Consider the following 11,172-nt stretch of genomic DNA (forward strand, 5'->3'; position numbering starts at 1 on the left):
TTAATTTCTAACTCGAATTAGAAAGTTATTGCAATCATATAAAGATTATGGAAGTTCTGCTACAAAAAAACTGGAGCTACCTAAGTAGTTGATCAAGCATCCATTAGAGAAGACCCACACGCTGAGTGCAGATCCATGACCACATTACAACCTTCATCTCCTCAAAAATACTGACCTATGAAAACTAAGAACTTTTAGTTCCTAGATGAGTCAACCATCCCTTGAAGTTTTTTAGACCGATTAGCCAGGCTAATTGGGCATAGTTCTTTGCTAAACAGTATCAAATATTCATCTGCCAATTGAAGGTAGTTTCTTAGTTGAAAAAATTCCGTAATCTTCAAGGACTAAGCAGCATAGCCTGGCATGTACGGCCACTTTGTGCAGTGCTTTCCGTTTGTTAGACAATAAAAGGAGACAAGTATGAATAAAAAAGACACGAGCAATCTTTATTACAGGAGGATGAAAGTTCAAACTTAAATCCACTCATGAAATGCTTATTCATCATCACTATCCATAAATGTTTTAAGTGATTCGATTGTCAAGGAGCAAAAGATCAGCTAATGTTGCATTGAAGCTTTCTTTTGTCTGCTACGATGTTGATGTGAAATTAAGCTTCTGACTTTCTAATGGATGTCCTTGGTGATTTGGGCACAGGATGAGATGTTTCAGTTGAAGACTCTGAAGTAATCACAACTTCTATAGCTGAAACTTCGAGCTCCTCGGAACCAGCCTCCATCTCCATCTCCATTGCCTGATTCAAGTCATTCAGAATCTTACACATGTGTGGCCTCTTTGCAGAACTCCGTGCAGTACATGCGATTGCTACCTCTACAACCTTTTGCATAGAATTCATTTTATGCTGCCCTTTAATCCTTGGGTCAACAATGCTATCTATTTCACCACTCACAATATTTGATGTCGCCCATTGAACAATATGAAAGTACTGCTCGGGGGTGCCGAATTTAGCTGGGTGGCCGCAAATAAGCTCAAAAAGAACAATACCAAAGCTATAAACATCACTCTTTTTGGTGAGAATGCTTGTTTCGGAATACCTGCGAGACAGATGCACGATAAACCTTCCTTAGAGTTAATCCCACGAACAAAAAAAATTGTACTCCTTTCTCTTAGAAGGTAGAAGAGTAGTTCTAGTGGCTTGCTTTTATCGTGTATCTAATAGCTTATTCTACCAACAAATGACCAGTTATACACCATAGAACCTACATTCTAGAGGGTACCTAGGGATATGCAATATCTATATATTCAATTACAATTTCCTAGGTTTTAGATTTTTGAGGATCAGCAGCCCCATTTAGCAATTTTGTCCTCTTGATGCTATTCAATTAGTGCTTTTTTAGCTTCTTTTATTTTCTTCCTGAATATAACTCGACGATACCTTCTCATTTTAATTTATAGTTATTTTTTAAATATTCATAGAATGACTTCTCTAAATCAAATAGTTGAAACATGCAACATGAGTAAAATGCATGCACAGATTATCTGAAAGTAACGCATTAATCATATACTTGTGCATAATGGTGTCCATGCATAGTCATAACAAGCAACTTTAGGTTCTTTCTTAGTACAAAGTCAATAGCTCATATATAGGTCTCAGTTGGAAGCAGAGTATGTGATAATTTATTCATTGTGATCCACTTGCAGAATTTGGTAGTCAATTAAGCATGTAGCAGCATGTAATAACCAAAATTGCAGTTCACACGTAGCCAACAGCTACGCTTTCCTATGTCATGTGTTTGTGTGTACTCACATACATATATATAAATATAAATATATAAATATATATATATATATATATATATATATATTCTTTACCCCAAGCATCAAGTCACATGGAGCCAAAAATCACAATAGTTGGCCTTGCCAACATGATGCACTCGACGAACCTATCTTGGCATGGCGTGGGCCATAAGAGCGCTTGAATATTTAGAAAAGGTGTAATAGTTTAACAGAAAAAACATACTCCGGATCAATGTATCCAGGGGTGCCAGCAATCCCGGTTGATGTTTGAGTCTTCTCATCAGCCCTAGAAATCCCAAAATCTGCTAGCTTGGCTTCTAGTCGTTCATTAAGAAGGATGTTTGTAGTCTTTACATCTCTATGAATGATGGCTGGTTGGCAACCTGAGTGTAGATACTCCAAACCTGAATCTCATGAACAAGCTATATAAGCATTGGCTAATGGATGATAAAGACGTTAAGACTACTGAAACCAAAGGGCAGGGCCTTGCATACCTATTGCAACATCCAAAGCTATTTGCAGCCGCTTCTTCCATGTTAAGGGTGTTGTTGTGGTTTTCCTGCCTACAAACAACAATTGTGACCTCTTACTAGTTAATTTATGATGTATCACTATTACGTTCAAAACGGCATTAAGCATTCAATAAAGATTTGGTGGGTTTAAGAAAAAAAAAATTTCAAGTTCTAGAAGGATATATATATATATATATATATACATATACGTGTGTGTGTGTGTGTATGAGAGGGTAGAACAATATCTTACTTGCTTAGACATTTTCTTACTGACAATTATTAGCCCCATTGGTCTTCTGGAGTTAGGTAGCATGTCAACTTTTGGTGATAGGAAATAGATTGTTAGCTCTTCAATTTAAATTCACCATATGTTGTTTGGTCTGCTGAAAAAATCCATGCTATAATCCACTCACGAGGTGGAATATGATCATGTTTTTCTTCTTTTAATTATAGCTTTCTAGCTTCGGCCATGCCACTTATTAATCATATACATCTAATCTGAAATACCATCCATCTCACCAAAAGCTTGGCAACTGCTTTTTTTAGCTTGAATATATGAGTACCAAAGTTTTTAATTTCTGATCAAATTTTTCCAATTCCATAAGCTATTTTTTGGCTGACCCTTGAAGAAATTCACTTATGCAAGCACTACAAGGATTTGTGTAAACGAGGGTTGGCGGGAGGTCCAGCCTTTAGCCAAATAAGGGTTCACCAAGAGGCTTAGCTTGAAGATCTATGCGTGGAGGAAAAGATGAAGATAAATTAGGTTGGTGAGAGGCGGCGGTAGAGAAGCCTTGAACAAGAAGTTCTAAATAAAGTGAGAAACATTTATCTTTTTTAGGGTTATAATGAGTATGTAAAGCTTATCATGTGAAAGCCTTTGCCTATGAATACGTAGGTACCCAAGTTTGTAAGGTATGGCTCCAAAAAAGAAAGAGAGAAAAAAGAGAGTTTCAAGGGTTGTACTAGTGCTTCTTTGGACATAGTAATAAGAAAGAGTTTGCGGTGGAGGTAGACTCATGGTTGAGCCACCTTAATTCTGTTTTCCTCTTTTTTGCCCAAGTTCTTGTGTGTTGCTTCATACTTTGTTCCTTTGGCCAAAAGTATAACATAGTGTGCAGTGGAGTTTGTCTTCCTCACAAGTATCAAAGAAAACAGTATGATCAAGTTGACTATATATGGAAGACAAGTACCAAATCAGTTACCAGCAAATAGTTTCACTAAAAGTTAAATGTATGTGTCAATATTCTATATTTTCATGGATGATAAAGGTTGTGATGCTAATATTGGTCCTTGAAGGATTATATTCTAAATTATGGCGACAATAAAAGAACAAAATCTTCCATTAGTACTAGACAAATGAGCTTCCATATTTCAGCTAGGCAAGAAGTGAGAAGCCTTTTGAAGACCAGTTCTTCGAACTGCCTAACTTCTTAATTAAGTATTCTTATGTGATGAGCACATAATCAGATGCCATGATCAAATGCTTATAAAGAGCTGTTAGGCAAATACTTATGTTATATGCATGTTCATTAACATATTTTTTCAACTTATTGCAGGGCATGATTTGCATATTGTTTACATGATTTATTTATTATGCTAAATTCATGATATAATATAGAAAATGAAATTTAGCTATGTCTGTACCTGATAAGAGGCCTCTTAAGCTTCCATTCTGCATGTACTCGTAGAGCACAATCATGTTCATTCCTTCATCACAATATCCAACAAATGGGACAAGGTTTTTGTGATGCACTGTTGCTAACAACTTGACCTGAAATGTTGCACATGGTAAACTTGACCTCCTCATATTTTAATGGAAATAAAACAAGCATAAATAATTAAAACAATAAAGGATAACTCCACTCTAACCTCTGCAACAAATTCTTTAGGTCCTCGTTGGTGCAAATCTTTCAATACTTTGACTGCAACTTTTTTGCCACTATTAAGGCACCCATAATAAACAGAAGCTGATCCTCCTTCAGCAATAATGGTTTCAAAGTTACATGTGATCTTCACAATCTCTTCATGGGTGAATCCATGGTTAGGCACTAGCTGCATCCATCCAGTCTGTTGCTTCGTCTGATTCTCTACAATTTCACATAAAAATTCTTTAATGAATTAAGCCTTCAGTCTGTGATGTGTCGTTTCCATGTGTTGCCAAATTGTTTTTTGAGCCATTGCAGAGTTAACGGTTTCCATTCCATCTAATTTCACAAAGAAACATAATGCAAACAACTGATTTTGAATGCCTATTTGTTTAGGAGTAGAATTACTTGCTTCAACTTAAGGATATGGTGCCCATGGGAACTAGACAATGAATGTCCTCCTGATGGCCATTGCATGTTTCCCGTATGCCAGCCGCTTTTGAGTCTGTGTATATATGCAGTAGTTCTAAAATACTTTTCTTTTTTGTTCTAAAAGAAGATGTGAAAATGTGTTAGATACACACATGGACCTCATGCAGCTATGATCTATGTGTCAATTTTCTGTTGATAAAGCATAACCAAAAAATTAGATCTGGCTAGGCAATTATCAACATAACACGCACAAATGCTCAAAAAGGTTTTGAGTAACCAGAAACGTTCTGATTTCTAAAGTAGGAGGCCTCTTTCAGCCTTTCAAGGGGAAGTGGCTTGGCCTATATGCTAGAGGGAGCTGGAAACTCATGGTAGTTATATAGCCATTAATTTAAATGGACAATATTGAGGCACATTCAGAAATAAAATTACTTACCTATATTATTCACAACCACAACATTAGTAGGTGATTGCTCAGGACGTTGGCCTCGAAGGCATGCATAAACAATATAACCAACTAGCAATAGAAGTAAGACAGCTGAGCCGACTGATACTCCAATTATGATCGGCTTCACACTTCTTCTGCCTTCTCTTGTGGGTGGACTTGGCTTGTTTGGGCTTGGCTTGGATTCATTGAGGTTGTTTCCCCCTGTACTGAAAACAAAGATAATTAAGGACATTTAAACCATGCAATGGACGAAGCACCATCAACTGGTTGCAAATATCATATTTTTAGTTTGTTCATTCTCATGGCCTCTTTGACGCCCCGGAGAAGTTATCCAAGCTCTCTATGCTTGCCTCTCTCTCTCTCTCTCTCTCTCTCCATCTCTCTCTCTCTCTCTCTCTCTCTCTCTCTCTCTCTCTCTCTCTCACATACACCGGGTATGCTCACAAAGGTGCATTGCTTCCTTTGTACAGTCCTTACTTTAGTTTTATTTTTCTGCCTGCCAACGATGCCGGTAGGGATCCGGTGAATTTGTTGTCTGCTAGGTTCCTGCAATCGAACAATGGAAATTCCAACATAATAATGGCTCAATGGAGATTAACCATAGTTGCAGATTCATACTTCACGAGTGCATTCAGATAAAGAAGCAAAATATTCAATACATTGCAATTTTTAAACAAGTAATTAATAAAAACATGGTGACCCTTCTTTTTAAGGAAACAACTCCATATTGACCATATCCTCATTCCCTGTAAGAAAAATAATAGATTTCTGCAAGAAATATGGTCACTTTATTAAGGATGCATAGAGTGCCTTGAGAAACAAGCAGAACCGAAGAACACATATTTGGTCATAGTGCCTGATTCATTTGATAGCTTCAACTCAAGTACTAGTTTAAGCAGTCCCAGTTCGTCTATGTTACAAAGATTGCATTCCTGAGTAGGCTTCCAAGAAATTGATCATAGCCTCACCTAATTAGCTGGAGCTGAAACTCATCGTCTAGCGTCTCTGTCTTGAGCTTTAGGTCACAAGTTCTCATTTGGCTCATAAATCAAAATGGGTGGGCTTAGGATTGTAGAAAAAAGTATAGGTGATCGACAAATTGATAAAAGAAATAAAATTTAATGGCCGGTTTGTATGACAATAGAGGATGAAGTGCTTGAATCACAAACACGGAAACTATTCATAAACATTACTTCTCTTTAACTGATGAACTTGACTTTAAAGCTTAAATGAGACAAGTAGATAATTCATAATTGGCTTACTAGGTTCTGTTCAGCCTATTTACTTACTGCGTTAGGCCAAAATGAGCTTGTCACTAGCCAAACCTATTTGAAATGTGAGATACAGTTCTTTATTCTTTGATAATCAATAAAAGGTGGGGACCCTACTCCCAGCAGTGTTACACTAGCAATGTAAGTTGCAGCTATAAAAAGAGTTCGGCTACACATTCCATGGGTAGTGGTGTTATAATTAAGAATATTTTTTTTTACATTCTTTGAAGACAGAAGAACACTTTGGCCTCGACGACTTATGCCAATGTTTGGTGAGCATCTCCTCTTTCCAGAAACAGGGCATTCTTGGAGTAGCATAGAACAAATACCAAACGCCACCATAAATTATCAGGTCGACCGGCACGGTATCACTTCCTCTAGAGGTTCTAGACTTACCTTCATGTGGAGTTCTTCCGGTGACATATTCTGTGTAAGCTCTCCATTGATCTTGCAGCCATTAACGTAAGGAGTTCTTTCAGCATAGGGGCTGGTAGGTGGTCGGTCTTTATTTTAAATCTCTAAAGCATCAACTCTTTATGATAGAGGGGCCAATGATACACAAGTAAAAGTCTGATGTGGGCAGCGCGTCAAGGCAGTGAAAGTAAGCCTTATAACCTAGAGAAAGTGGAGACAGTATTTCTATTTAATCGAGGAACATTTGGTCCGCCTTCCTCTGTTGGGCCCCACCAGCTTTGGAGCTAATGGGGTAAAGGAAGGGGGGAGCTTCATTACAATTAAAAGAAAACACATGGGTGACAGCATAGCTTTCCAGCAAGCAATCAAGCTTAATTCTGTAGTAAAAAGTGTTTGGACTCAAACTGACAAAACAGAAAACTTGGTTTCATGTGAACTGGCTTTCATGTATTTAGCCTTCTTCTGCCTATAAACTTACAGCTCTTTCAAGAAAGGAAATCTCCCTAAGAACTCTGGGATCTGACCGTTCAAGCTGTTGTTACTGAGATCACTGCAAAATCAAATGGCATTTAGTGAAACTCCGTGTGTATATATATATATATATATATATAAAAGTGGAAACCGAAGCATGACTGTGTTTTATATATATAAGTGGAAACCGAAGCAGGACTGTGTTTTACTCACATTATCTCAAGCGCAGTCAGGCCACTGAAGTCTGGAAGGGTACCGATCAAGCTCAACCCGCTAAGGTGACTTAAAAAGCAAAAGAGAGGGGCAACATACTCAAAAGATGCCTTAGGATCAAAGTATTAGTCTTGCTGTGAGAAGGAAAAAGATTTTGCAATTTAAATTAATGGCTGGATTTTTCATAGGTACAATATCACAAAATTGAAAACCTCTACCAGTTAAAAAAAAAATAAATCCTAAAAATAAATATAAAAAATGTAAGAATGAAATGTAGAAATGAAAAATGTGGAAGGAATGCCAAAAGAACACGAAACATGTTTTTGGCCTTTTTTTTATTTTGAGTTTTTTTAAAAAGTAATGTTTTTTCGGCTGATCTATTTGGACATATAAAAGAGGGTTTTTTTTTTCAAAAAATAGGATTTCCTATAACAATAAATCTAAATTATTAACCAACATTTTCATCTATTCTCCTGCTTGAAGCTCAAGATCAGAATATAACGAATAAGCTGTTCGGCAAACACACCATTGGGGTTTTAAAACATTTTTCTTTACACACGTTTCAAACACATGTTTTTTTTTTTTTTTTTGTAATAAAAAACATGTTGATTTTGAACTTGTCTTTTAAAAACATAATGTATGTTCATTATTATTAATGTTCTAAGAGGAAACTCATAAATTTGTATCCTACTCACAGTTCAGTAACGCTAGGTGAATCGTTAGCATTGCAGTTGAGCCAATCCCAAGTGGACCCTGCAGGAAGGCATGGATCACCTGCCCATGATTGAAGCTGTTGATATTGACCCTGCAACACCTTCAAAGCGTTCACTGCAAATCATGTTGTCAGAAAACCGAACATTTTGTTCAAATTTCTAGTGAAAAGAAATGGTAAAAAGGACCACATTAATTCCACAAATATAGCAAATTATTATTATTATTATTATTTGTTGCGTTTTCCTAGAAAAGTAGAAAGCATAGTAATAGAGATCATCTTCCAATTGACGCTCGGAAGACGAGACTGTGAGAGTCGTCGTAGTCTTCGCTGCTGGTGTTATAGCGTCCACTAATGCCAGCCCTGGTATCTATATGAATGCGAACCATAAACTAAGTACAGGAAATTGATTCATAAAGTGTGCACTAGTTCCTTATGTGTGCGAGAGAGAGAGAGATACCATCATTTCTGCTAGTTCCGTCAGCTAGTCCTGTCTTGAGTTTAAAAAGCTCCATGGCATTGAGGATGGGAGGAAGGGATGCATCTGGTGTATTGACCAAGGAAATGTTTGATCCAGCAGTCAGTCTCCGACCACCGTGATTGTAATGCATCCACTCATCTGACTGATAAGGTGGGATTATAGAACCGTAGTCGTTAAGCTTTTCGTCATCAACAAGGAAATCGAAAGACCTGCTCTTATTCTGGTAAGCTGCCTCTAACACTTCGGAGAAATAGAAACTGTAGTAATATGTATCATCTTCCAAATACAATGGGACTGTCAGAGTCGTAGCATTGCTCGACGCTGGAGTTATGGCGTGGGCTAATGCCAATCCCGGAATATCCGTGAAGTTTTTTATGAAGCTCATGTTATCTCTCGCCACGGTCACGGTGCCGTCGATCTCACCACTTGGATGCCAATAACGGTCATAAGAATCATCAGGATACCTGCCAATCAAACAACCGAGAGTCAACGCGTTTTAGGAACCGAGCACAACACAAAACCGGAGAATGCACAGGGCACAACAGAGCAAAGGCAATAAACTCCGGGGAAGGCGCTTCCACTTCCTCGGCCATCTCACAAGGCAGGGCGTCGGGCAACCACCAGTCCGCTTTTCTTTTTCAGTGTTAAATATTGCAGGTAGTTCGTATGGATGGTAGGCTGAGGTTGTACATCACCTATATATATATATAATTTGTACCATAAGATAATTTCCCAGTTTTAGCTGCACAAACATTAGAATTTTAATTATGTACGAATCATAACATCCAAGTACACAATCGTAGAAACCGTATCTATATGACATCGAAGGTAAAATGTATTTTTCTAGTTATGATGTTAATAAAGTAGTTTAGTCCTATGTTGTAAAAATCGGTTTGCAAACGGAATCCTTGAGTCTGCCGATTTAAAGAATTGGCTGTGAATTGGCAAAAACATCAGAAGTTGTTCATACGAGACATGAAACAAATATAAGAAACTCGCTAAAAAATAAAGTTTTGAGGCTATTTAAAAAACGCGTTACAGTTAATCGAGCTAATTCAGGCTAATTCTGATAACTTTTTCTTTTGCTTCAAAACCTTAAATATTATGAAGCGGAAATTAAGAAGTATGAAAAGACTTTTTCAAAACTTTTAATTTCAGCTTATGTACACCGAACTGATTATATGCACTGCTCGGTGTATAAACAAAAAATTGTGTAGCGGATAATCAAAATACTAGCAATCTTTTTGTGTAAGGTTGGAAAAGAAAAGGTCGTAAAACAGTTGAAAGTCTTACTTTTCGTCTTACCTAACAAAGACTTTCGATCCGAATGCTTTCCTCTGCCCCCATAGAAGAAAGTCTTCTTCGCCATCCGTCTCGTACATGCCCGGCTCAAATTCCCTAATTTCAAGAGCTGAGATGAAAGGAATTTGGTCGGGCGATTTCCGAGCAACACAGACGCTGATGTTTTCTCTCTTGGGTGCATATATTACTTCCCAATAGTAGGACTTGTTGGATGAAGTTGTCACGCTGTCCCAATGGTTGCCATCAAATTGAAGATGGAAGGATGGCGGCGATGATTTCCCATCGTAGTTGCCGTAGAAGAAGGATGCTCGAACCATGTGTTTCCTTCCCCTGTTCACGCCTGGGATCACGTAGCAGCTTTTCTTTTGGGAGGGAAAGTATCGGAGGCTGTTGATCTCTTGTCCGTACAAATCACTATTATTTTGCACTACGGCAGGTAAAGCACTCCCTGCATTGATATAACTGTCGTCGCCGACCCATTCCATGCCCCGGCTGTCAGTGCGCGTACCCATTGTTCCACAATCGATGTTCAAGAACACTGGAAAAACAACAAGAAACTCACCAGTTATGATGCATGAAGTGCGCCCTTTCGGGGTGGGTCTGTAGTTCCTTGAAATCAAACTCCGCCCTTGTATGAAAGCAATCAGTCTCCCGAAACATGCCACTTTTGAAAAACATTAGTTACAGATACGTAGAGGAAGGAGGGGAACTAAAAGCAGAAATTGTGTGGGAGTATCCATGTGGGTCAATCTGGTGTGGATTTCTTCATTAACGAAGAAACAAAAGAAGCCCAAGGTGAGATCATGAGAGCACTTACGTTTGTCAGCAAATCCAGAGAAAATTTGGAGGCCAATGCATAAGCTAAAAAGGAGGGAGCTTGCTGCCATCTTGAAAGGATGGTGTATCGATACAAGCGGTTTCCACGCTCAGAAGCAGAACCACCTTTCTTTGTGCGTTAACTTGGCAAAGAGAGCCTGCACATAAATAGGGATGTCAATAAATGCGGTTAGATGAACTGCAGCTAAAAACAAAAAAAAGTTGGATATAATTTGATTTTAAGAGTGACATGTTGTTGGATTTGGACTTAAATAAATGTCCGATCAAATTGGAATCTGGAGCTGCAGGTTTAGTTTTAAATAGACACCCTGTCCGCACATTTTGAAAGTTGGTTGTTACCATATTGCGATGCAGTTCAGATGCTGTTTAGAAGACATATTCGGATTGTAATCTGAATGAAACAATTATATTAGTATCAAATTCAGATTCTCGTATGATATAGATTTCTTTTTTTTA

The 11,172-nt window shown here is 37.9% G+C and overlaps 1 protein-coding gene across 1 annotated transcript; it reads right to left on the bottom strand.

Moving 5' to 3' along the window:
- Positions 1-471: 471 nt before the first annotated feature.
- On the bottom strand, positions 472-10,823 carry LOC116254803 (probable LRR receptor-like serine/threonine-protein kinase At1g05700). The gene is made up of 13 exons (XM_031630385.1): positions 10,697-10,823; positions 9,883-10,417; positions 8,557-9,041; positions 8,080-8,212; positions 7,385-7,453; positions 7,179-7,250; positions 5,493-5,561; positions 5,004-5,221; positions 4,140-4,357; positions 3,915-4,041; positions 2,250-2,318; positions 1,979-2,159; positions 472-1,052 (listed from the first exon to the last, which is right to left on the bottom strand). Exons 1-13 carry the CDS (start codon positions 10,764-10,766, stop codon positions 608-610), a joined length of 2,691 nt encoding a protein of 896 aa, XP_031486245.1. The 5' UTR covers positions 10,767-10,823; the 3' UTR covers positions 472-607.
- Between the last annotated feature and the right edge of the window lie 349 nt (positions 10,824-11,172).

Source organism: Nymphaea colorata, chromosome 5 (genome assembly GCF_008831285.2).
Source record: "Nymphaea colorata isolate Beijing-Zhang1983 chromosome 5, ASM883128v2, whole genome shotgun sequence".
Taxonomy (NCBI): Eukaryota; Viridiplantae; Streptophyta; class Magnoliopsida; order Nymphaeales; family Nymphaeaceae; genus Nymphaea; species Nymphaea colorata.